The sequence below is a fragment of the Gekko japonicus genome, unplaced genomic scaffold, assembly GCF_001447785.1.
Source record: "Gekko japonicus isolate JY-2015 unplaced genomic scaffold, Gekko_japonicus_V1.1 scaffold778, whole genome shotgun sequence".
NCBI lineage: Eukaryota > Metazoa > Chordata > Lepidosauria > Squamata > Gekkonidae > Gekko > Gekko japonicus.
Genome location: NW_015162501.1, coordinates 706,969 through 734,783, shown reverse-complemented (window position 1 = coordinate 734,783; position 27,815 = coordinate 706,969). Strand labels below are relative to the sequence as shown.

The 27,815-nt window shown below is 41.7% G+C and overlaps 1 protein-coding gene across 1 annotated transcript in view; it reads left to right on the top strand.

The window, feature by feature from the left end:
- Positions 1-27,815, top strand: part of LOC107106030 (sodium- and chloride-dependent GABA transporter 3-like) — a gene marked incomplete at its 5' end in the record, with an annotated part of 114,785 nt that overhangs the window by 68,514 nt on the left and 18,456 nt on the right. The window contains 4 exons of the mRNA XM_015406111.1: positions 14,921-15,024; positions 20,086-20,210; positions 22,356-22,468; positions 23,486-23,623. Of these exons, the coding sequence (XP_015261597.1) occupies positions 14,921-15,024; positions 20,086-20,210; positions 22,356-22,468; positions 23,486-23,623 (480 nt within the window). The remainder of the gene's footprint in view (positions 1-14,920; positions 15,025-20,085; positions 20,211-22,355; positions 22,469-23,485; positions 23,624-27,815) is intronic.

Genomic DNA, 27,815 nt, shown 5'->3' with positions numbered 1-27,815 from the left:
AGAAGAGGGGAGGGAAAATCCTGTTCTTGAAAGAACAGCTCTGAGAGAATTGTGACTGACCCAAGGTCACCCACTGACTGCATGTGAAGGAGTGGGGAATCAAACCTAGTTCTCCAGATTAGAGTCCGCTGCTCTTAACTAGTACACCAAACTGGCTCTCAAACTGGGCCTGCATGGTTCCAAGGTACAAAGTGCTTCTGGGGGGAAACAGAAGGGTAGACAATTTGTATTCCCTTACTTCACCCATTGTGGAGCCTTCCTCTGTCCCAAGGAGGGTTCCAAAGACCTGTTCGTCAGAACTTCTTCCGAGGGGGGGGGTGTTTCATGCACTTGGGGAAAGCTCCAGAGTTTAGCCAATAGGATATCACCTAGTAATTTGTGGGATTTTTAAAACAAAAGTGTAAACTTATTTTGCCAAAGTAAATATCCTAGAAGAGTTAGTAATGTTAGTGTGTTACAGTTATATATGTTACAGTTATATGGATTACATAATCCTGAGGAGTTACAGAATATTCAAAAGTCTTCAGGCATCACAAATTCTTGAGTGCTTCAGTAAATATGTTTGTTGAATTTTGGATGGCTGCTAATCTCCTTTTTTCTTCCCATGGGCTTTTGTAATCAACGAGTCCAAACAGTCTATGAAACTATAAACTAGCAACAAAAAGCTTATGGAACCTAATTGCCAATGTAAATATTTTAGCTTGATCTAGCAAATACTTCTCTCCAGTGCATTTTTGTTGTGTCCTTCCTCCAAGCAACACACAACCTGTGAATTAGATGAGGCTGAGAATTTGATTAGCTCAAGATCACACAGTGAGTTTCATGGCACAGTGTGTATTCACATTATTTGTTTGTTTATATAAACATTTGTTAGCCACTTTTCTACTTTGCAAACTCAAAGTGGCTTACAATGTAAATAAAACAACAATTATTAAAAAAAAAAAAAGACCGCAATTTAAAATCTCCAATTAGGAACTCAAATAAATAAAAACTAAATTGGTCAAATGCAGTCTTAAATAAAATTGTATTAAACTGCCTCCTGAAGATCGAAAGTGAGGGGGTTCACCTTCCTGGGGAGGTTGTTATTCATGGGGCTGCAAATGCAAGTGTGCCCACCAGACTAGCTGTGTCAAGCCACACTCCCAAACTGCAAACCTGGTTTTTCAAGGGGGAGTATAATCCCATCCAAAACCAGGATATATCTCAAGTCCCTGGTCTGCCTTTCTACTAACTCAGAGAACCTCTGTCTTATTGGGATTAGTTTGTTCACCCTCATCCAGCCCATTACTGACTCCAAACACCAATTTAGATAATCAGTGGCAACCTCAGAATTAGATAGAAAATAAAAGTAGAGCTGGGTATCATCTGCATATCGGTGTTATTGCAGCCCATACCTCCTGATGACCTCTCACAGTCGCTTCATATAGATATTAAATAGCATGGGGCATAAGATGAAACCCATGGAGCCCCACAGTCCCACAGCTGTGGGGGAGAGCATGAATCCCCCAGCTCTCCCTTCTAGTTCCCTTTAGTCCCAGAGTCTCACCTGCCCAAGGATTTTGCCCACATGCTTGGAATGACACCTCAATTTAGAATGCCCAAGATTGGGACCATGGTGCGGGGGGAAGGCAAGCTTTCAGCCATTGTGCAGCCTTCTAATGAGGCATATGGCATCCACAGGGATTGTTTTGGGTCAGGGAAATGACCCAGAGAGGAAGGCGGTACTGATCTTTTCCATCTAAACCAGGCCATTGCAGCACTTTTGAATTGAATTCCCATAGTGAACTTGCTGCTGCTATATGGTGAAAATCTTTGTGGCAATCAAGTAGTAAATCTAACACATTGTTTGGATCTAAGATATCCCTCTCAAGCCCAGATCTCTGTGCCCCCACCTTCAGAAGCAAGGTAGGTAGGAACCAGATACAGGGCTTTTTCTGTGGTGTCAATTTGTCTGTGGAATGCCCTTCTCACAGGCACTTATATGGTGGCTTCGCTTCTCTCTCTCTTTTTTTATAATTTTTTTTTATTAAACAGAGCAAAGTAGCATAACAGCATTTACATACAAGTCATAAAACTCTATCGTTACAGTGAGTGGTAAGCCAAACAAAAGCTTATAAACCCCTCTAATCCCAACAAGTTTGCCTTTCTTGCAACCCTCTAATCTACGAACTAGTGAACGAAGCAACAAAACCCGCTTCCATAATGGTGATCAAGCTAATGTACTGTATCCTATGATCTTGGTTAGCAATAAACTAAAAGCGTATCCATGGAACATAAGCGGCCTTTGAAGGGAGTATGTTCTTTTCTGACATATATTGAAGCACCGTATACCAGACTGCAACAAATCGCTCGTATGCCTTTGATGTATCTGCTGCTGTAACTACTCTCTTTTCATGCCAGCCACGCCAAAACCTTTCTTTTTATCCAAGCTCTTAAACAACGGGTTGATTTTCTAATACTTTTATAATCAACTTTTAGCCTGGAAACCATAAAACTCATTTTTAGCTGCACGATGTTTCGTATTTTTATGCCATTGCTGGGTTTTTAAATATATCTGATCCTCTAGATGGACCCCATCTATGGACACTTAAATATGGAGATGGGACAAACAAGACAGTTCTTTCTATAAACTTGAGGAAAGCCCCAGCAATGCCAGCTTTCCAGCCTTGGTTTCTGACAGTAAAAGGCCAGGGGAGGGGGCTGGGCCCTTTCCAGAACTGTTTTTGGCCATTGATGGACAACTCATCAGGGCCAGGCTTGGGGGCATCCACCAAGCAACTTGCTACCACCCAGCTTGCATGCCTTTCCCAAGGCTGGCTGCTTGCTATTGTTCAGCAGCAGCCACCCCACAGAAGTATAGTTGTTAGAGTTTCAGGCTAGTTTCTGGGAGACCAGGTTTTAATACCCATTCTACATGGAAGCTGGCTGGGTGATGTTGGGCTAGTCACACACTCTCAGCCTAACCTATCTCACAGGGTTGTTGCGAGGATAAAATGGAGGTGAAGAGGATGTAAGTTTCTTTGGGTCCTCATTGAGGAGAAGATTAAGGTATAAATGCAGGAGATAAAAGGTAGGTTAGTTGGTGGGTGGGAATGAGAGCAGGAAGCAAGGAGAGATGAAGATATGGGAACTACCAGGAGGAGGGAAACAGGAAATAGTGTGGGGAGGGGAATCTAAAGGAAGGTGAGCTTCCTCCCTCAATTCCTTGAGGGTTCCTTACCATGCAACTGAGCCTGGCCTGGCAATGAACACCGGACAACTGGGCCTAACATGTCCTAGTGTCTGGAACTGAACAGAGTTTACCACAGAGAGGCTGCCAGTAAAGAGGGGGCAAATAAAGCTATGTTGGCTAGTGGGTAGGAAAGAGAGAAAGAAGAAGTAAAGGGGGAGAGGCTATGGGGGCTCTGAAGGAAGGAAAAGTGGGAGAGGAGAAAATGAGATGCTCCCCTGCAGATCCTTGGGGTCTCCTGTTTGTGCAGTACTAATCATGTGATTCGTTGTATCTCAACCAATACCTTGTATAAAGCTGAAATATAAAACATAGTAGTTAAAGGCACAATAAATGTGTTTATTCCTAATAAACACAGATATGGCTTGTTGCTGTGCACATGCACTCCCTTCACCCCCTCTCTCCTTACTATATGTGCCATGCATTACTGAAGACTAGGGTTGCCAAGTCCACTTACCTGGCCAGCGGGGGGGGGTGTCCTGATGTCCTTCAAGGAAACCAGAAATGATATTGGGCAACTTTCAGGAAAACTGAAAGGGCAGGCCCCGACACAATGGGGACATTGGGGGCAACACTTGTTTTTGAGGGCAAAGGTAAAGGTTCCCTTGCTCGAAAGCCAGTCGAATCTAACTCTTGGGTTGTGGTGCTCATGTCCGTTTCAAAGCCGAAGAGCCAGCGCTGTCCGAAGACGTTTCTGTGGTCATGTGGCCAGCATGACTAAACATCAAGGCACACGGTGTTACTCTATGGTAAATTTGGCTTCAAACCATAGAGTTTTGCCACAAACCAAAGTGTCTCCCCCCCTCCGATGTCCCCAACATGATAGCATTACTTCTGGGTGATGTCATCACGTCAGGGTCTGCATTTCCAGTTTTATCAGAAGTCGCCCAAGGTCAGTTGAGGATGGGACAAAAGTCCATGAAAGAGGGGGTTCCCCCCACCAGAAAACTGGGGACCCTATTGAAGACTTCCAGGTTTCAGAAGCCAATTCTAATTTGCCATATCTAAATAAGGTTGCTTGAGCAAATTGCACTTTGTTTCTCTCCTCAAATCAAGATTCTAAGCCTTGCGTTTATATCGGTTTAGAGTCCTAGTTTATGGGGATGAAACAAATTCTGGTTTGTTGGGGTGCTGATATTACAGTAAATTGGAGTATGATTCAATTACTCCAAAACCAGAAAGTCTTTATTACTCTCTGCCACGACCGTCCCACCACAATTGAGACAGTAAGGGAACTTGAGGCTCCATGGGTGCGGTCAGACGGCATGCTGAAAGCGGGTTAAACTGCTCCAGTTCTAACCGGATTATATTTGATCTGGATAATAGCAATCACAGTTACCTCCCTTATGCCGCCTCACCGTGCAGTCATGTCGCTCCCCGGTGTCTACACTATTGATGCGCGGGAGCGTGTGTTGGCGGGTTTTTTCTGTTTTTCTCAGTATGCACATAGGCATTCATCCGTAGAATGTGGGGGCAAAACTACCATGGTGCATGTGCAGAACCACCAGGGCAAATCAATCCAACCCCTCCAACAAAAGACTTCCCTTTAAACGTTTGACCCAAAAATGGCCTCCGTGAGATCCCAAACTCATCTAAACTCTAAAACAAGTGACTTTAAATGTCAGTTTTCTTTTTTTTAGTTTTATTTTATTAAAAAGGATAAAGCAACATACTAGTGCATTCAAACATGTCACAAGAACCAGCTGATACATTGAATAAATATCCAAAGCAAAAACTTAAAACCACATCCTAACCCAAACAAATTGCATAGCAATAAACCTGACCCTGCTTAGCTTTTGAGATCTGACAAGATCAGGCTTGCCTGGCCTATCCAGGTCAGGGCTTCATTAGTCACTTTTCAATTCTGATTCGGGGTCCTTCTACGGTCAGGGAATCAGAATCTAGATGATGGCTGTTCTTGTCCCTGCGAATAAAATAAGACACAAGTCTGCAGAAACTTTGTGTTGAGGGCATAAGCAGAAGACCGTTGTGATCTCAAAGAGGTAGTGATCAGCAAATTGTTCACAGGTTCCATGTTTGCCCATGGGGTTGCCAACCTCCAGGTGGGTACATACCAAAAAAACAAGGAAATACTGTGATAAAAAGAACATTTAATAATTCATGTAAACATCAATATGTATATCTATTCAAACATGACAATTTTGCTTAAGAAATTCTGACATATTCAAGGAAAAGTCCAACATCTAGATATCCTCCATGAGCACCCGGTTTTATACTGTCTTCCTCAGGAGTAATCCTCTAAGGTTGGAAGGTGTAACCTCTTGATCCAGCTTAACTTCTTATGAATGCAGTTTAACTTCTTTTTTACTGTCTTGCATTTATTGCAGCTGAAATTCTTTTTCAAAATATCCTGAAACAAACATGGTTATTGAGACTGGAGACATGCAGCTGAATGGAATATAATGTTGTAATAATTTTTAGATGATTTTTAACTTGAATAATTTAAACTTACTGGTATGTACCTACAACTGTGATCCCTTTCTTATACTCAACTTCTATTGGGGACATCGACACACAAGTCATTAGAAATATTTATTAAATGTATTTAGAGTGGGCCTATTTTAGTCTGTTCAGTTGTGGACACTCAACAGGTAGCTGCTTGGATTTAATTTTAATACTTTAGTTCCAACTTGAGAGATGGAGACCATTAGTTAACCTTATTAATAAGAAGGCTTGTAGCCAGGTAGAAAAGAGGACCTATATGCTACTTTTATAAGCAATAATGGAACTAGAATTAAGTTAAAAGTACGTAATCACAAAGAAATTTACGATAAATACAATCCATTCAGTTCTTGTTGGTTTCCAGGACATTTTTTGGACAGTATAAAGAAGTCTCTGTAAATTATTGAAAATGGAATTATAGTCAATTTTATGGAGCCCAGTTTATTTAAAGATTGTACAAAAATGTATTTAAAACTTTGTCAAAGGTATTATTAAAACTGTATTCAAAAGTGTATGTATTATTTACAAGTGTATGTTTTACATAGGAGTTCAGCCTTTAAGAACATAAGAACATAAGAGATGCCAATGTTGGATCAGGCCAAAGGCCCACCCAGTCCAACACTCTGTATTACACAGTGGCCAGAAATACCAGTGCCATCAGGAGGTCCACCAGTGGGGCCAGGACATTAGAAGCCCTCCCACTGTTGACCCCCCCCCAAGCACCAAGATGACAGAGCATCACTTGCCCCAGAGTCCCTATCTATACCTTGTGGCTAATAGGCACTGATGGACCTCTGCTCCATATGCTTATCTAATTCCCTTTTGAAGCCGTCCATGCTTCTAGCAATCTGGTCAATGTTTTAGACCTTTAAGAGAGGAGTGTATGACATGCAGCTGCATGGAATCAATTATTGGCTACAGGAGTGGCAGGGCTGGTGACCAGAGAGAGAAAGACCCTAGCCATATCCGGTCAGTACCAGGCAGACTACAGGGGAGTGGAGTAACTTCCTGCAGAGTCTGTATCTGAGGCACGCTCCGTCTCAACGAAGGTTTCTCTGTTTCCCAACCCGCGGCCCCAACACCTTCCCAGGAGCACCAGGTGACCAGTGGGCCTGTGAGGCTACGGCTGAGGGTCAGTACCCCGGGCGGGGTCGAGGACAAGCTCACATAAACACAGATATGGCTTGTTGCTGTGCTCATGCACTCCCTTCACTCCCTCTCTCCTTACTATATGTGCCATGCATTACTGAAGACTAGGGTTGCCAAGTCCACTTACCTGGCCAGCGGGGGGGGGGGCTCCTGAGGTCCTTCAAGGAAACCAGAAGTGATATTTGGCAACTTTCGGGAAAACTGGAAGGGCAGGCCCCGACACAATGGGGACATCGGGGGCAACACTTGTTTTTGAGGGCAAAGGTAAAAGGTAAAGGTAAAGGTTCCCTTGCTCGAAAGCCAGTCGAATCTAACTCTTGGGTTGCGGTGCTCATGTCCGTTTCAAAGCCGAAGAGCCAGCGCTGTCCGAAGACGTTTCTGTGGTCATGTGGCCAGCATGACTAAACAGCAAGGCACACGGTGTTACTCTATGGTAAATTTGGCTTCAAACCATAGAGTTTTGCCACAAACCAAAGTGTCTCCCCCCCCCGATGTCCCCAACATGATAGCATTACTTCTGGGTGATGTCATCACGTCAGGGTCTGCATTTCCAGTTTTATCAGAAGTCGCCCAAGGTCAGTTGAGGGTGGGACAAAAGTCCATGAAAGAGGGGGTTCCCCCCACCAGAAAACTGGGGACCCTATTGAAGACTTCCAGGTTTCAGAAGCCAATTCTAATTTGCCATATCTAAATAAGGTTAGTCCCTAGTAGAGGGACAGAAGACTTCATATTTTCACTTTTTCTTTGTTCCCTTGCTAAGCCCAAATCTTGAATGCCACATACGTATTCTTTTAATCATTTATTAAACTTTATTTATTTATTTACAAAATTTATGAGCTGCCTTTCTAGGGTTGCCAGCTATGGTTTGGGAAATACCTGGAGATTTGGGGGTGGAGCCTGGGGAGGGCAGGGGTTGGGGAAGGGAGGGGCCTCAGGAGGGCATAATGCCATTTTCTCCAGGAGAACTGATCTTGGTCACCGGGAGATCAACTATAATAGTGGGAGAACTCCAGGTGCTAGCTGGAGGTTAATTTGTTAAAACAATTAAAACAGAGTTAAAATATGTGCAAGACTTTAAAACAGCAATTAAAATACTGGTTAGGAAGGAGGAATCACTGAGGAAATTCTGAATAAAAAAGCCATCACCTGCTGGTGGAAGATGGCAACAGAAGAGGACAGATGAATCCCTAGTGAAAGAATTCCAGAGTTTTGACAGCCCTTTCCCAGGTTGCCAGCCGCCTAATCTCAGAAGGCGATGACAACTGAAGCAGGGAATCTGAAGATAACCATAGTGGTCAAGCAGGTTCATGAGGAGGTAAGCAGTTTTTTAAAGTATGTTGGCTCCAAACCATATAGAGCTTTAAAGGTCAAGACCAGCACCTTGAATTGTTCCATAAACAAAATAGGAGCAGTGAAGATGGTCCATGAATGATATAGTCCTTTCTACCCACTCTAGTCAACATCCTGGATGCAGCATTGTGTACCAGTTGAAATTTCTTTTTTTTTAATTGTATTATTACTAAAAAGGATAAAGCAATATAACAGTGCATTCAAACATGTCACAAGAACCAGCTGATACATTGAATAAATATCCAAAGCAAAAACTTAAAAACACATCCTAACCCAAACAAATTGCATAGCAATAAACCTTAATCACCGTCTTTCCATTTGTATGCTAATGAATGACGCAAGGAGCCCCGACTACTCAAGTGGTGATCGAACTAAACTATTGTGTCCTACTAGTCTAAACCAGTGTAAGATTTAAAAAGTATCCAAGGAATGTCAGTTTTCTAAACACAGTAGCAGAGCTCCACCTATGTGCACACCACCAATGCTTTAAAAAATGGCGGGCGAAAAGCAGAAGCCTCGGGCAGCTTTCGAGCGGGTAGGGGGTTTAAACCGGAAGTGGATTGACACCAGAGGAGCGATCACACAGGGAAAATGCGGCTTTAAATGGGAGAGTTGAAAAAACACCACTTTGGGACCTGGTAACAAAATACTGCGGGTTAAAGGGGTTTTGAGCCGGAAACCAACAGCTGGAGATGGGAGGCAGATGTTGACTGTGTGATCGTGCATATAAAATCTGTTGCTGAACTGTCATGACACCAGATCAAACGGCGCGTCTGAACACACCCCATGTGTATCTTCTTGTTAAATTCTGGATTATTTCAGTCCACTCAGCCAGGCTGGCTGTGATAAGGGCCAGGGCCTTTTCAGTGGCGGCTCCGCACTGGTGGAATGAGCTCTCAGATGACATCAGGGCCCTGCGGGACCTTTTACAGTTCTGCAGGGCGTGCAAGACAGAGTTCTTCCACCAGACCTTTGATTAGAGAGCCACCCTCAATAAATTGAGGCCCTGGCCGCAATTGGTACTCAACTTCTATTGGGGATATCGACACACAAGTCATTATAAATATTTATTAAATGTATTTAGACTGGGCCTATTTTAGTCTATTCAATTGTGGACACTCAACAGGTAGCTGCTTGGATTTAATTTTAATACGTTAGTTCCAACTTGAGAGATGGAGAGCATTAGTTAACCTTATTAATAAGAAGGCTTGCAGCCAGGTAGAAAAGAGGACCTACATGCTACCTTTATAAACAATAATGGAACTAGAAAAAAGTTAAAAGTACATAATCACAAAGAAATTTAAGATAAATACAATCCATTCAGTTCTTGTTGGTTTCCAGGACATTTTTTGGACAGTATAAAGAAGTCTAACTGTAAATTATTGAAAATGGAATTATAGTAAATATTATGGAGCCCAGTTTATTTAAAGCTTGTACAAAAAATTATTTAAAAGTTATTTAAAAGTTTTTCAAAGGTATTATGAAGACTGTTTTCAAAAGTGTATGTATTATTTACAAGTGTATGTTTTACATAGGAGTTCAGCCTTTAGCAATCTGGTCAATGTTTTAAACCTTTAAGAGAGGAGTATATGACATGCAGCTGCGTGGAATCAATCATAATTGTTTTTGAGAGTTTGAGTTCCAGCACGAGAGGTGGAGAGCATTGGCAGTTTGTTATTAAAAAGAAGGCTTCCTAGCCAGAAAGAAAAGATGACTGAGGCCCCAATCACACTGGGGGGAAAGGCATGGCTAAAGTGCGGGTTTTTTGAGCCACATCAAAAGAGAAATGCGGTGGCGGGATCAGACACATCCCCCCAGCCGCCGCGCAGGTCCTCCCCGGCATGATCAGATGCCGGGAGGAAGCCACGGATCGGAGAGCAAGGCAAGCGCGCTGCGCATGCGTGTGCATGCGCAGTTTGGCAGGACCTTGCATGCTGCAGGAGAGACAGGCGTGCCGGCGATCAGACGACTGTCCCTGCACCGGATTTTCCAGTAGGTACTAGTGTTTTCTAGGAGGCTTTTTAATCCGCATCTTCGGTCGGAAGAGACAGATCGGGGACGGGTGCGCGCCGCTTCCCAGATGTTGCGGTGTGATTGCGCCCACTTGATGCACCTCCGGTTCGTCCCTCTTGCAGATCTAATCCTTCCATGTGATGGGGGCCTGAGATGCTACTCCCATCCTGAGAGCAACTGAGCCAGCTACATGAGAGAGAAAGCAATTGCCAACCAATTTGAATATAAGAAGGCTTCTAGCCAGATAAAAATAGTGGACTGGGTGCTACTTCTTGAAATTAAACTGGCTTACTCCTAATGGAACTGGAATTAAGTTTAAATTATTCAAGTTAAAAATCATTTAAAAATTATTACAAAACTATATTCCATTCAGCTGCATGTCTCTTTCCAATCTCAATAACCATGTTTGTGTCAGGATATTTTGAAAAAGAATTTCAGCTTTAATAAATGCAAGACAGTAAAAAAGAAATTAAACTGCATTCATAAGAAGTTAAGCTGTATCAAGAGGTTACACCTTCCAACCTTAGAGGATTACTCCTGAGGAAGACTAATGAAATGAGTATAAAACCGGATGCTCATGGAGGATATCATGATGTTGGACTTTTCCTTGAATATGTCAGAAATTCCTAAGCAAAATTGTCAAGTTTGAATAGATATACATAGTGATGTTTACATGAATTATTAAATGTTATTTTTATCACAGTATTTCCTTGTTTTTTGGTATGGACAGACTATGATGTTAGCTGATCATGGGTTAATGTTGGATGCTGCTAATGGTCGCCACCGGTTACGAATTTGCACTAGCACTTTATGCTATGTTTTATAAGCATTTTGCTGTGATTTTATGGAGTTCTGTGTTCAATATATTTTATGTAAGCTGCCCTGAGCCTGCCTTGGCAGGGAGGGTGGGATACAAATTAAATTAAAAAATAAGGACTGTACGAGCATGCCAAAAAAGCCGGATTTGTGCCCATCATGCAAAAGCAGAGGTTTATTCTTAACATCTAATTGAAGCCATAGTTAATGTATATTCATTCAATTTTGCTTTAGTTCACAGTTCTTAGCCTACAGATTTGTGGGTTTTTTTTCCATTTTACCTGTCTTATATTCAGCTTTATGAAAACTCCCAGGCTTCCTGCTTTCTCTGTTAAAGTGGTTTCCCAGTTTGCTTTTCTCACTACCAAGTAGTGAATTGTAGTGATGTAATCAGTAACTGTTTATTCATCTTGACAGCAATGAAGCCATTTAAACTTTTGATGCAAATTAAATGTGATCCTAATGGTGTTTCTAAACAGAAACACTGCAAGCTTCCAGTTACTTGAAAAATCAAAAGCTCCTTTTGTGTTTTATATATTTTTGTGCTTTTGATCTCCAGTAGCTAACTAAAATGTTTTCTCAATTTGATCTAATCTGTATCCTGATCTAAATGTTACGTTATAAAACCTTGCTCTTAATTAGCTTCTACAAACAGAAAACATTGCTAAATAGAAATGATATCTTACTAGCTGAGACCCAAAGAGCTATTTTGTCTCAAGCAGGTGGTTTGTACTCCTCTAGTGGGATTTTTTCTTCTTCCTTGAACAGCTCACTGCTATGCCATAACAAACTTCTTTTGAAATTTCACTTACTGTGCTATCCTAAGTAGAGTTACATCTTTCTAAGTCCATCCAATTCAATGGACCTAGAAAAATATAACCCTAATTAGAGGGGCACTGTACGTCAAAAATAGGGTTTGCCTGCAACTTACAAGGGTTTCTGACCAGGGATTCACAGGATTAGATTCATGATTCCTTTATTATGGACCTAGCTGTTATTACATTTTCTTAATTCACTGATCCTTAGCAGTCATCATTATATGTATCATTTATTTAACTGACTTTCGACTCATTAAATGAGAGCTACATTCATCCTGAGAATTCACAGTCTGTTGAAAGAGTTGTTTGTGATACATGAGTATTTTATGTTACTGGATAAGATTTATGCTGCTATTAGTTATATTTTTTTAAGTGAAGCTACCACTTAGCTTTAAAGGTATCTCTGAATTAGTTATGTTGTTTGTTTTATGCTGATATTATATTTTAATATTGTTTTTGTTTTTATGGATGTTGTTAGCCACCTAGGGAGTTGTTTAACTTGTACTTTAAATAATATCATGGCTGCACATGATAATCTGATATATATAAAAGCCCTAACATATAATCTGATATAGATATAAAAGCCCTAACAACCATGGCTGGGAGGACGGGATATAAATATAATAATAAATTTTAAAAAATATTGGTACTTTCCAGCTCTCCCATTGGCTGTGCTGTGCGCTCCATCAGTCATTGGCCTGTAAACTACTTCCACTCAAGAGTACTTGTGTGCCATTGGCTGGGTGCTGGGTCTGCTCCTCTCTCCCGCCCACTGCTGGCTTAGCCAACTCTTCCCTTCCCGTCAGAATAAACTGCCAAAACAGCTATCTATTCTAATGAAGAAGCTTCTCATGCTTGGTTCTTCCATGACTGGCTGGCTACTGAGGTGGGCCAGCGGCCATCAAACTATTCTCTTCTCCTCCTGTTGTGAGGCTCTTCCCCTTAGGGTTGCCAACCTGGAGATCTCCTGGTGTTACAATTGATCGATCTCAAGATGACAGAGATCAGTTCCCCTGGACAAAATGGTTGCTTTGAAGGGTAGAACATATGGCATTATACCCTGCTGAAGTCCTTCCCCTCCCCCAACTCTGCCCCCAAATAACCCCCCCCCCAAATCTCCAGGTGTTTCCCTACTCAGAGCTACTCAGAACCCTACTTTCCCCTCAGTGGGAAACTTTTAGTTTAGTTTAGTTTTAGGCAACCAAGCTTAGTTCTGTCAGTAAAAAGATGGGGGTAGGAGGCCCTTTCCAGGACTACTTTGGCCTTTGTGGGGAACTCATTGGGACCAGTCCTGACTAGGTTTGCCAGCTCCAGGTTGGGAAATTCCTGGAGAGTTTGTGGTAGAGTCTACGGAAGCCAGAGTTTGTGGAGGGGAGAGGCCTCAGCCGAATAGAATACCATAGAGTCCACCCTCCAAAGCAGTTATTTTCTCCAGGGGGAGAGAGATATCTGTTGTCTGGAGTTCAGTTGTGATACCAGGCAATACCACAGCCAGTGTGGCATAGCAGATAGCATTTCAGAGCAGGGTCAGCCAGACCTAGGTTCTTGCTGTGGAAGCTGAGTGGGTGATTTTGGACCAGTCACAGACTTTCAGCCTAACCTACCTCACATAGTTGTTCTGCAGATCAATAGGGGAAAATGAAAATGATGTAAGCTGCTTTGGTCCCCACTGCAGAGAAAGACTGTACTTTTCCTCATGGGGATCCATTGTTGCCAATCTCCAGGTGAGGGCTGGAGATCAGTCAGGATTACAACTGCTCTCTAGATGGCACAGTTCTGTTCCCCTGGAGAAAATTGTGGGCTCTGTGTCATTATACCCTGCTGAGGTGGCCTCCCTATGACAGCCAGTGTGATGTAGCAGTTAGCGCTTCAGATCAGGGACTTCCAGACCCAGGTTCTTGCTGTGGGAGCTGAGTGGGTGATTTCGGACCAGTCACAGACTTTCAGCCTAACCTACCTCACAGGGTTGTTGTGCAGATCAAAAGGGGGAGAGGAGAATGATGTGAGCTGCGAAGAAAAACTGTACTCTTCCTAGGTAAAAGCTGCAGGGAGGGGGGAGGAGATGGAAAGCTGAAGTCAGAGGGGCAGATAAAGGTAGGTTGATGGTTGGCTGGGAAAGAGATAGGGTTGCCAACTCCAGGTTGAAAAATTCCTGGAGATTTGAGAGATGGAGCCTGGAGAGGGTGGGGTTTGAGGAGGGCTGAGACCGCAAACAGGTACAATGCCTCCTGAGGAACCATTGTTGCCAATCCCCAGGTGAGGGGCGGAGATCACTCAAAACTACAACTGCTGTTCAGATGGCAGAGATCAGTTCTCCTGGAGAAAATGGTGGGCTCTGTGTCCTTATATCCTGCTGAGGTCACCACAGCAAACTGACACTGAGTGCCCAAGACCGGAGCACCCACCCAGAGCCCCTTTCTAGAGCCTATTGTATTTCATTTCCACAACAGTTCTTATTCCTAGTCTAATAATAAAGCTATTGCAATTTTTTTTGTAAATGGGTAAATTTCTCAATGAGAAATTAATGTATCCCACAAAAGCACTGACACTCCAAATAGATACCTGGAAGCCCTGACCTGAATAGCCCAGGCAAGCCCAGTCTTGTCAGATCTTGGAAGATAAGCAGGGTTGACTCTGGCAAGTACTTAGATGGGAGACCTCCTTGGAATCCCAGCAGTCCGGAGTCAGGTGCAGGCTTTATTCAGCCACCACTCTGAATATCCTCCAGGCCCCCAGTAGGGGTCAGTCACCAGAAGTCATCGTGACTTCCAGGTACACACACATACACACACATGAAAAATACACACACACACACACCAAAAATAGATACCCTGGCCTGAGTAACCATTAAAACTACCAAATAATATTACCAGTAATTTAATAGAAAAAGAAATCAGTTCTGCTTTTGACAGATGTAAGTTCTAGAACCTCTTTAGCTTATTGTTAAATACAGCTGGAAAACTTGACCACAAAGGTTTCTTGTAACAGTTTATGAAGTGTCTACAGATGTTCCTCATATGGTTTTCAAAAGTAAATTGTGTTGCTATTCTGGTTTAATTATTTCAATATTTTATGTTTGTAGGTCTGGGTGGATGCTGGAACACAGATATTTTTCTCTTATGCCATCTGCCTGGGATGTTTAACAGCCTTAGGCAGCTACAACAACTATAATAATAACTGCTACAGGTAATGTACAAATTTCTTTTATTCTGTTCCAGTTCTAGACTTGCAATAGATTTTTATCAACATGCATAATTTTAATACCCGTATTGATTTTGATGAAGGTACACTTAAACTCATAAATGCACATTCGCATAGACTGGTTTTGACAAACACATACAAAGGATTAAGGCCTTACATGATTGGATTTGTTCAGAATTTATTTGTGGAAAGTTATAAACTGTATGTATTAACTGATAGAAAATGTTTCTGGCATATTGTAAGCATGCAGGAATTAAGTGCATAGATAATAAAAGTGACATAGAGGTGAAAAATACTAAAATGCTGCATTTCCCACATTGTTCCTTACATTACATAAAGCTTACATATTACACAAAAATGTATCTCTCGTTCTCTAGAGAACTGACGTTTTGTGTAAAAAACCAAATAATTCAGCAGTACTAAAACCTATTTTGTAAATATTGTTTAAATCTCAAGAGCTATTTGAAAGCAGGTGATTGGCTCCCTCTAGTGTAAACTCGAATGCTTTTCCTCTTCAGTTCTAAAACTGGCAGTGTACATTCCACTACTTCCCTCTCTTATTCACTATTCTACATTTTTTCCTTAAGACTACTGTTTTGCAGAATGAAGTAATTAATCTCAACAACTGATTTGGGAAGACTGCTAGTACAGCGCCTTAGTTCATTTGATATATCATTTATATGGTACATCATAACATATTTATTTACTTAATTTTACTTTACGAAGTTCATATCGTGTCTTTCTGTCTCAAAAGGGCTACCAAGGCAGCCAACACATTAAAACATACATAGTAAAATCACATTTTAAGACCATTAAACCCAACCAAAAATCATTAAAACACTTAAAACCAGAGCAAAAAATACATGGTAAACATAAAAACAATTTAAAATATTGAAAAGCAAGGAGGTATCACTAAGGAAATGCCAAACAAAACAAAAAAGTCTTCACCTACTGGCAGAAGATGGTAGCAGAAGTGAACTGACAAATCTACCTGAGGAGAGAGTTCAAGAGCTTTGGTGCCATGACCAAGAAAGCCCTTTCCTGGTTTGCAGCCCACCTATTTTCAGAAGGCAGGGGCACCTGTAGCAGGGCTTCCAAGGATGATATTCGGGTAGGTTCATAAGGGAGTCCTTCACGTATGTTGGCACCAAACCATATAGAGCTTTAAAGATCAGCACCAGTGCCTTGATTTATGCCCGGAAACATTGGGAGCCAGTGTAGATGGGCCAAGACTGGTGTGATATGGTCCGTATAACCCATTTCAGTCAACCTCCTGGATGCAGCATTCTGTACCAATTGAAGTTTCTGCACACTTCTCAAGGATAGCCCCACTTAGGGCTCTTTAGCTTGGAGAAAAGACGACTGAGGGGTGACATGATCGAGGTTTATAAGATTATGCATGGGAAAGAGCAGGTAGAGAAAGAGGTACTTTTCTCCCTTTCTCAAGGACGTCCTTCTTCACCCAAAGAGTGATTAACACATGGAATTCACTGCCACAGGAAGTGGTGGGTGCTACAAGCATGGATGGCTTCAAAAGGGAATTAGATAAGCATATGGAGCAGAGGTCCATCAGTGGCTATTAGCCACAAGGTATAGCTAGGGGCTCTGGGGCAAGTGATGCTCTGTCTTCTTGGTGCTTGGGGGGGTCAACAGTGGGAGGGCTTCTAATGTCCTGGCCCCACTGGTGGACCTCCTGATGGCACTGGTATTTCTGGCCACTGTGTGACACAGAGTGTTGGACTGGATGGGCCTTTGGCCTGATCCAACATTGGTGTCTCTTATGTTCTTATGTTCTTATGTGTCAGAGTTCTCTCAGCCCCATCTACCTCACAGGGTGTCTGTTGTGGGGAGGGGAAGGGAAAGGCGTTTGTAAGCCGCTCTGAGACTCCAAGTGAAGGGTGGGGTATAAATCCAATCTCTTCTTCTTCTTCTTCTTCTTCTTCTTCTTCTTCTTCTTCTTCTTCTTCTTCTTCGAGGGAACACTGGTTGTATTCTATCTAGTAGTTTTTCATAATGATTTCTGCAAGTGAGAGATCTGCAGCATGTTTTATATAGATTTTTTTTCTTTTTATCCACCTTCAAGTGTTCTGAGATACTCAAATGGCCCAAGAGATTCAGAAAAACTAATCTGTGATGTCTAATCTAATCAGTACTGCCTGTTATAGCCTCTCTTCCATTTCTGCTGAACAGCAACATAAATATAAGTGGGGGAGATCCATGATCAGGGGTCAAGCCCACAGCTATGGTGGGGCTATTCATGGCTCTGCCCCCTTTCTTAAAGGGACAGTCCCACAAGATTTCCTTTGGGAACCCCCTTTTTTAAACATTTCTCAACACCCACTTGGTACATATTGGCCATCTCCTTTCCTTTGGCGGCCCCCTTGAAAATGTGAAAGCCCCCTGAAAATAAAATCCTAGCTACGGGCTTGGGAAGGTTTTTTTTAAAAAAAAACAACTTCAGAGCAGGGAAAAGGGTTTGACCACACTTCTGGTAACATGGGGTGTGGCCTAATATGCTAATGTGCTGTGCTGTCAGGGGTGTGGCCTAATATGCTAATTAGTTTGTGTTGTTGGGTGTGGCCTATTATGCTAATGAGTTCCTGCTGGGCTTTTTCTACAAAAAGAGCCCTGATTACCAATCTGTATTGTGGCCCATTTCTCTTCTCCCTATATAAGTCCTTCCACAAGTTGAGGTACAATCAATGCAACATCCATTTTAACAAGGATCCAATTCTTTTTGATCTGTACAGTTTTTTTCAGTACAGCTTGTGTTAATTTAAAGTTCAAGAAAAATTGATATAATGCAGTAACATAGTGCAATATTCACCAGTTTATGGAACATATCTAGATATTATTCATTTTCTCTGCCTTTTTCTTTTAAGTATCCAGGGTCTCTTGAACTATGTATGCAATGCATTATGGCTTTAGAGTTACTTTATGAGGGAGGAAAGAAAAATATTTCCCTCCACCTCACAGTTTTCTAATAATCAAAATATTTAGGACTACCCATGTAGTGATGTCATAAAGACTTTTCGCACTTAAAGCAAGGGACATTATTCATCTTGTTACTAAAATCAGCTACCATGTCAGGCCTGTCATGTGAAGACTGCCACAAGTGAAGAACTAGAACACAAGTCATTGTAACTGGTTGTATATATAATGCAGTATATCTTTCAGATATATATTTACACGTAACCAGCAAGTAATTTATTGCCCTATCCAAGATACAGAAAATTTGAGACAACAGTACAACCGAGGGAGCAGTTGCAATTATACCACAGAAATGTGTTACTGCATTACTCTTTAGTTAGTTAAAATGCCCAATACTGTTATTCCTAATTATGTTCCTACTGTGTGGCTAATCCAGAGAAAACCAACCGAGAGGAAGGAGATTGTTGAGGAGTTTCTGAAAGACAGGAGCAGAAGGTGCTGTGGGATAAATGGGGAACTGAGTTCAGGATTAAAAAGGGAACAAGTCCTGAGCCAGGTAAGAGATGCAGTGGGGACTGAGCAGCTGACTGAAAGGCAGACTGGCCAAGAACAGAAGCTGAAATGCTAAAGAATTAGGAGCAGGTTGAAATATATGAAGGGTTAAATTTGGGAAGGTGAGCAGAATAGGAGAGAAGAAATCATACTCCAACTGTCTTGAAGAGGAAGATACTGGTGATTGTGGAGGTGGCAGAATATTCTGAAGGCTTGGAATGCCCTTGCTCCTGAATGTAGTTGGGTGCCAGTGGAGGAGGCCAGCTATTGGCTAGTTTGGTGCAGAACTAGGATCCATGATGGCATTTGGCCAAAGCTTTGGACCCTGACTGCCCATTGGTTGCATTCATATTGGTACAGCCTTAGGATCCAAGACCCGATTGGTGGGAACATAGGATCCAGGCCATGATAGGATAGTTCAATCTTCCTGTGGTAGTAAGGAACACAGGAAGGTGCCTAGGAAGTGAGGAGGGGATACCTAAGATGATTCCGATTACATGTGATTGGATTAGAATTTGCGTGTTCTTGACTTAGATCTGCTTACCCTTCCTGGGTAAATCATCAGGGAGCTGCATTGTGAAATAGATTCCAAGAGCTTTCAATACAGTCCAGCAAATTTGGCTTTCTGTTTATGGCAAAAGGGTATGAGGTGCTATGGAGGTTCAAATGTTCTCCTGGAGTATTCAGGCAATTGTGTATTTGCTGGGGGGACTTCCTGCCTTGATTGAGAGACTCTGTTTTTAATGTCAAACTAGGTTCATTTCTCTGCAACTAGGCTGAAGAATCTAGGAGTGCCGGTGCCATGGGTATCATTGGAATGGGACTGCTACAAAACATGCTCTCTCTCTCTCTCTGTGCTGCCAATCCAAATATAATATTTCAAAATTTTGACCATATTTAACTTTACATCCTAATTGAAGTTACAAATATCAATATACTTAATTTTCAACAGGCCCAAATCTGTGGATACTTGTATATGGAGATTAGCACCATGAACAGACAAGAGAGATCTTTTTACAAACCTGAAAAAGCTCCAGGTTTGCAGATAAATCTGAAATCTAAGAAAATCCCACCACCATTAGAGGGTTAACTGCATCCCTAAGATAATAGGAACAGCACCTGTAGCTTAAAAAAAATGAATGGCCTCTAGAGTGGTGATTGTGCAGGTTGCTAGACAACCACAAAAGTATTGCCAGGTTTCAAGCCTTGGTTTCTGTCAGTAGAAAGCAGTAGAGTCCTCTTTAGAGGCCAAAACCGTCCTAGAGAGGGCCCTGATGTTTCTATATTATAGTGGTTGCCTAAGCAATAACCACTGAGGACATCTGTTTCTTAAAGCTATGTGCTCTCCTTTTATCATTTTCATAGGGGTTCAAACACCCCCCATTCTTTTTCTTAAGATTTCAGTTTTTTTCTACAAAAAAAATGGCCAGAGCAAAATGTCCTCAGTCTCGGTATTTAAATATCTACAGATAGGACCGTGTTGAGAATTAGATACATTGATATTATATGTGAAATAAACTAGGACAGGTACAAAAATAATTATTTCTCTTTTTTATTTCACAGAGACTGTATTATGCTCTGTTGTTTAAACAGTGGCACAAGCTTTGTGGCTGGTTTTGCAATCTTTTCTGTCCTTGGCTTTATGGCTTATGAACAGGGGGTGCCAATAGCAGAAGTTGCTGAGTCAGGTATGTGTTTGCTATTTTCTGCAAAGTGCATTCCAGTGCCCCCTCTATCAATTGAATCAAAGGGAGAAGGTGTGGCGTTTGCTGCAGCTGGCAAATAAAAGGGCTGGTCATCTGCCCCAGCATGCCCTCACATGCTGCACTGAGGGGTAGGGTCAAAGGTTGCCACAAGAGGCTGGTGTCCATTTCCACAGTCCCTCTTTGTCCCTGGCCAACAAGCTGTCAGGTGGCAGTGGTGTGGAACAGAACATGGCACCAGCCCTATTTCCCTGGGCCTTGGTTAAGTAGTGTGTGTGGGGGGAAACAACTGCTGAGTGGCACAAGGTCTCCTATCCTTTTGGCACCTGCCCTTCCTCCCTTGTGCCTTGTTCCCTTAGCTTCTGCAGCATTCCCCAGCCTCCTAGCCTGTTGGCACCTGCCTTTCCTCATTCAGCACCTCATTTCCTGTTTTTATGTGCTATATTACCATAGTATAGCATAGCAAAACAGGTGCCTTCTGCACAGTTGCCTTACCCACAGGGCAATTGAAAATGTTCTGACATTCTTTTGAGCTCTTCCTGAAATGGGAAAGGATGCCTTTTTCATGCGTGGAAATGACTGTGAACATTGCTCCCCCCCCATATCAGTTCAGCTGTGATTGCCGCATGTCGTCTTATGGGATATGACTAAAGAAATTCTAATTATCTATATCCTGTAACAGAGTTGGGGAAATTAAGCAGTACCACACATGCAGTCCCACACATTTTATAAACGTTACTGCAGCAAGAGGATTTTCCCATTAAGATTTTTTTACAAACATCTAGGATTCAAAGGGCAGCCTTGGTTGCAAAGCAGATCATGTCACAAATCACACCACTGTAAATTTCGTATTCTTTTCTCTGCGGATGATTAGGTCAATCAATGATATGTTAGATCTCTGTATAAGGGAGAGCATCAAATACAACAGACAAGAAGCTCCTGTGAACTTCACTTCCATTTGGCAAGATCTCTTGTATCTCTTTGAGTAGTGATGCCTCTCCTTATCCACTCCTTGCTTGGCTGGATCTGTATTAATTACTGCCTCTAACCCTCCACTCCCATTCATACTTCCCCTCTGAAATCTCTACTTCTAGCTGCTGGAGTGTGTGCAGCTCTTTCTTTTCTTGTTTTTGAGCTATCTTGGGGGAAAGGGTGACAGGGTGGATGATAGTGTTACATGGAATAGAGACGACTAAGGGGGGACATGATAGGACTTTATAAAATTATGGATGGAGTGGAGAGAATTGTCAAAAAGAAATTTTTCTTTCTTACCCAAAGTACTAGAACTTGAGGGCATCAAGTGAAGCTGATTGGCTTCAGGGCAGACAATAGGAAATACTTATTTAGAGAGTGATTAAACTGGAATTCGCTGCCAGAAGATGTAGCGATGGCCACAGAAATAAACGGCTTTAAAAGGGGATTTGATTACTGGGGGATACGTCTGTCAGTGGTTACTAGCCATGGTGACTGAGGGAAACCTCCACATTCAGAGGCACTAAGACTCTGAGTCCCAGAGCCAGGAGGGAAGTCTCAGCCTCTATGCCCTGTTGTTGCCCCTCCAAAGGAACTGGTTGGCCACTGGGCAAGACAGGATGCTGGACTAGAGGGACCCTCACTGGTCTTGTCCAACAGGGCTCCCCTTATGTTCCTACGAAGTTAATTGTTACATTTACTATCCTACCTGGAAAAACAAGGGAAAGTCAGCGCAGGCATGTTTAAATGCCTTTCCCTCTGAGGAATATGCCTGTGCTGACTTTCCCTTCCCTCCCTGAGTCTCTCTGCAACAGCGGAGAGGCTCAGGGAGGGAAGGAGGCATGTCTCCATGCCTTCTCTTGGCTTCCCCAGCCGACCTGCCTTCAGAAATAATATATAAGCTCATTATTCATAGTTCTAACAACTGTTCTTTGCCGGTTGTAACATCCTCTTTTCATTTCCATATTTTCTTAGCCATGGTATTATTTATTTACAAGATTTATATCCCTATTTCTTCCCAATTAGGTCCACCAAAGTAGCTGATATTGACCATTTTTAAGAGGGTACTATGTAAAGGCATTATTTGATTTGAAGCCATTACCATAATCATAAGGAGGTTGTTACTAAAATATAAACAATTCCTGTTTTATTTTTCAGGACCTGGACTTGCTTTTATTGCTTACCCAAAAGCTGTAACTATGATGCCTCTTTCTCCATTATGGGCAACACTGTTTTTCATGATGCTCATCTTTCTTGGACTAGATAGTCAGGTATGGATTAAAGTAACGTAGAACCTAGCATTCTTATAAATTATGTGAAGACCTTAGTTTCTTTTGAGCTAGGAGAATCTTCTGTGACTTAATGTTGTAATAAAGTTATGGAAGAATTGTTCCACTGTATCTACAACATTTTTTTTTTGTTTCAGCTATCATTATATCGATAAATTATAGAAGTTAAAATAGCCATTTCACATATGCAGATCATGTTTGTTTAATGTTAACATGGTCAGAAAGGGATGTTATATGCTGCAAGCAGTGGAAATGAAATAAAATCCTGCTTAATGATTGTTTGGATTTTTACACTGAATACCACTTTAGAGGTCTCCTCTCCAACAGTTTGGGAAGCAGGGGGAACCTAGTATGCACATTCTTTCTGATGAAGTACAGTGAAAAAAGAAGAAAACTAATGCACAGAAACCACAAATTTAATTTAATTTATTATTTAGAAAAAGACATCATAGAAGAATTAGACATATTCAAAACAACTAGACACAAAAAGGAACAGATTTAGAGATGTAAAATTTCTGGAAATGTTGAAGCCACGGGGAAAAAGGGAAAAATTATTCCTGTTAACTGTATTCCAGGATTAGATGGAGATTCAGTTCCTGATGTAGTATTCTGCCGTGAAACTCCTGTAGAAATGTTATCAAGTGGTGCAGGAATGACATACAAACTGTACTGCCTGGGTGGGAAGGGGGCAAGTAGAGCTTACTGCACATATCCTATAACAAAGTATTCTAAGAATCTGTCATGAGCCACATTCCTCTAGAACAATAACAGTGCCAACAAAAATGTATATGAACAGTTGTAAACAGAAGTTTTGGAGAAGTGTGAAACACTGATCTGGCTCATTTGCCTCATATAAGATGCTTTACTTGCTTTGGTACAGATAGAGTTTACTTTGCTGTACAGGACTGGGCTGTAAAAGATGCAAGCAACGTTATGCAGTAGCCATATGATAAATAATTATTTTGTATGTCCTTTCCTCCTCTGCATTATTTTTTACAGTTTGTGTGTGTTGAAAGTCTCGTAACAGCTGTGGTGGATATGTATCCAAAGGTTTTCCGGAGGGGATACAGACGAGAACTGCTGATACTTGCTCTGTCAATTGTGTCATTTTTCATTGGTCTTATCATGTTAACAGAGGTAAGAAAGAACTGTTTTCTTGCAGAGCTAAAGGCTAGAAAAGTTGTTGTTGGTGGAACGTGCCATCAAGTCACAGCTGACATGGTGATCCCATAAGGTTTTCAAGGCAAGAGATGTTCAGAGGTGGTTTGCCATTCCCTGCCTATGGTCTCTCAACCAATACTGAACTGAACTGATCAGGGGTGACCCTGCTTAGCTTCTGAGATCGGACAAGTCCAGGCTAGCCTGGGCAATCCGGGTCAAGGCCTAGAAAAGTTAGGTTGCCCTTTTTTAAACACAAATGTTTGAAGACTGATAAAATACTATAACAATGAACTATTGATAAAATGATGCTATGTGCTATAAAATATTTAGAAATATAAAAACATTCTGTTTAAAAGCACTGTGGAGTTACAGTGATAAGCATAACTATGGAAATGTCTTTGCGCCTTCGCTGTCACATTGTTCGATAGATGGGAATCCCAAAAGTCCTTCCCTTTGGAGGTCTTGGAAAATTAGGTGTTCTTTTAATTAAGAAACTAATAACTTCATTCTCTTCTCATATTGAACTCAGTGGTTTTATCAAAGTTAGTAAATGTTTAAGCATTCATGCCACTAAGCATGAATTTCCTGGTGTGAGGATGCAGTTTTTCTCACAGTCGTTTTAGTATGTAGAAAAATATAACCTGTGTTGACTCTAATGTAGTCTTATCACATGCTGAGCTAATACAGTTACAAACCATCCCAGATATGGGTTAATAGCCCCGGTCACACGGAGCATTAGGCGCGCTAGAGAGATGGAAGATAGGCGGATTTTCCGGGCGCGATCTCACCACCACATCTGGGAAGCGTAGAGCTCCCATGGCGCACCCGAGGCTTCCCGCTGAAGATGCGGGGTAAAAAACTAGTACCTCGGAGGTACTAGTTTCCGGAAACCGAGGGGCAAGGGCGGGTGTCTGATCGCGTTTCTGGTGGTAGTTCTGGCGCCCGCCCATGTCCCCTCACAAAAAGTTTTTTTCCCCCAAGTCTCCACAGATGTGCAGAAGCACCCAACAGAGCATGCGCACATTTCAGTTCTAAAAACAAACACAACCCCGTTTGCCACGCTGCTCCGCTTCTTTGCCACGCCTGTGATCGGCACCTCTCCCCTAACCAAGGGAGCTCGACGGGACCTCAACCCAGTGCCTGATCGCGCAGTCGCGCGTTAGTTTGCTCCGGGGCAAACAGCCACGCCTCCCCCCCCCCGCATTTTCCTGCCCATGTGGCTGAGGCCAATATTCACCAAGTATTGAATTCATGAAATATCTGAGGGCAAAAAATGGATTGCACTGGGCACATATAGCATGTAGTGCACTGCGAACAGCTTAAAGTCAGCCTTATGTTTTCTTTGGTTACTAAAGTTACTGTGAGACTAGTCTCCTGTCTTGTGTAGCCTTCATATAATGTTCTTCAGGTTTTAGCAAAATAATTTCTGGGAGTGAATTTCAGCAGCATCTCATTCAGTTCAGATACTTGATAAATACCACATATGTTCTTGCTTGTCTCTCCTATTTTCTGTATATCTACAGATAAATATATCCTAGCCTAAGTAAAAGCTCTCTCGGACTAAGAATTTGGATCTTTCATTTTCACTATCTTTGACAGCCAAATAGCATATTTAATATTGAAAGGTAGAAAGGAAAATAGGAGTATTACTAGGAGTCTTGCGGGAGAAAGGACTGACATTCAAATATGCAGGAACAGAATAAGGAGATTTCAAGAGTGACAACTTACAGAAGGTGAACCACAGGAACAAGAAGATGGTACATAGATGGTAGAAGATGTGGGGGTCTCAGCTTCTCATCAAAAAGACATAGGCTTGGATTAAGACTAGATGTTTCTTCAGGCACAAGCATTTCTGCTTGTGTAGTATTATTTCCTGCTCCCTCTCCCACAGCAGCTTGAACTGCCCCCCCAAAAAAAATTGTGTTGCTTATGGGTCCCTTCTCCAGGAACAGGATTTCAAGGGGGTTTCTGGCTTACACAGAAAGGTATGAAAATCATACACCTTCCCCTCACAGAAATGTCAATCTAATCCATAGAATACACAGTACAGGACACACAGAATTTATTTTCTCCTGAAAGGTGTTACTTGTAGGGTTGCTGCAGGAGAATTCATACACCACACAATTCTATTATGCTTGCAGCAGAGCCTTCTATACCATCTTAAGAATTCTTGCTTTGATGAAACTTAACCATGCCACCAGAACAAAACGTCATGTAACAGTGTAATGCTCTAAGTCAAACCTAATAAAAATATTCCAGATAGCATATACACTGTATAATGTATATGGCTCATGAGCATGGAAATATGAGGCCAAAAAGTAAAAGGGCAATGCAGGCCTATAGTCACCTACCCAGGCAGGTTCCAGGTACCAGTATGAGTTCTGGGCATGGGTTCAAAGCATCTGGGCAACCAATAATCCAGAACAGTAAGCAGAGCAGAGAACCCTTGGGAAAGGGAAGCAAAGAGGCATGTGACATGTGCCAGGACTCTCCCTCTTACAAGGCTTGGACAGACAGCTCTCTATAACCACACAAGTCAGGAATGAACATGTCAAGAAACACCATTCAGGGAACATGGTCAATAAGGGCACAAGCAGCCAACTAGCAGAGCACACCAAGTAGAATCTGGGAACAGATTTTGGTTCCAGTTACAGGACCACAGACTTGAATGAAAACAAAAAGATTTCTTCCTATCTAGGCTTGGGAAAAGGGAAGGGTGAGGAGACTTGGAAGCAGGGGGATAATCACAAAAGGTTCTGAAACTATTATTTCATATGGTTGTACATTCATACAATTCTGAGGATGTCTGACATAAAGAAAAAAACATGGAGTGCTGACAGACTTTAATAAAGTTGTTGCAAACTAGGGAAACCTACCACTCTTTATATGAAAGATCCTATGTTGGATAAGTTAATTTAAATTTGTTGCCATTTCTTGTGGTGTCTGAAAATAATAAAGTAATTTTCATAGAGCTACTATTTTAATAGGTTTTATACAGTATGACTGAGGTAGATTAAGGTTTTTCACAATTTCCAAAACCTGCTCAAAGTATAATGTTTGTGTTGAAGAATGAATCTTAAAGTTTTTCTTTACTTAACCCAGGTCATGTAGAAATCCAGTATTACATGCTCTTCTCTCATTCCTTTGGTGAACCGTGAACCAAATTCATCTTGTTCCATATAAGCTGTAACTTTATGAAGAATTTCAATCAGGTGCAGTCTCAAAGAAAAGGAGTAAGCCGGCAGTGTGGCTTGATTTTGGCTTGTAAGGAAAAGCTATATTATACAGAGATTTTGTTTCCCTCCACTATGCTGCCCAGAATAGAGCCATTGTTATATTTTCTGCATATAAACTAGAAGAAAGATATTCCAAAATGCAGCATGCCTTGCTTGAAAGAATGCAATGCATATCAATATATACACCCTGCAGCACTGCTGCAGTGTTATAATGGACCACCAAATGGCACTGTTGTGCTATATATCATCATATAAAGGCTATTTCTGAGAAGTACCAGTGAGCTACGCATAGGGTGAAAACATTCATTTTTGTTCATGAGGTCTACACTGTGCACTCCTTTAGTGTGTAGTTTCTTGGGAGTATTTTAAAACAATGCTGAAGAAGCTTTGCTGTGCAGTGAAATTCAACCTCAGTGTTCCTTTACAAAGCCTGGAGCTAGACAAACTTAATGATTGCATCAAAAGATAAATGGCTTAACTTGCTGGTAGAGATTAACCATTTTACATATGAATATAGGCACTTTGGTGTACTCCCAAGAGCATACATAGAACCCTTGCACATAGCTATGCTAAGCAAAATGTTGTCTATAGTTACTTAATTGTGTTTATTATAAGATGTAAGGAAAACTAGAGCACTGGCATATCTGAAGAGTTTATTATGGGACCATAGATTACATCGAGATTTTGCCTTTTCACACCAATATTCCATTTGAGTCTGGCTCTAGCAGATACTGTTCTTTCAGAAGATTATCTGTGTCTTTATATTTACCCATAACAGGCAATTGAAGCAATCTGCATATTCATATATGGTGCTTCAGAGACCAAAAGGTTCAGTAATTTGAAGCTTGAATAGTGAAGCTGAAAATAGGATGCAATTGGAAACACAATTTGAAAGAGGATGATGCTTAATGCTGCATTATCATAAATTAAAG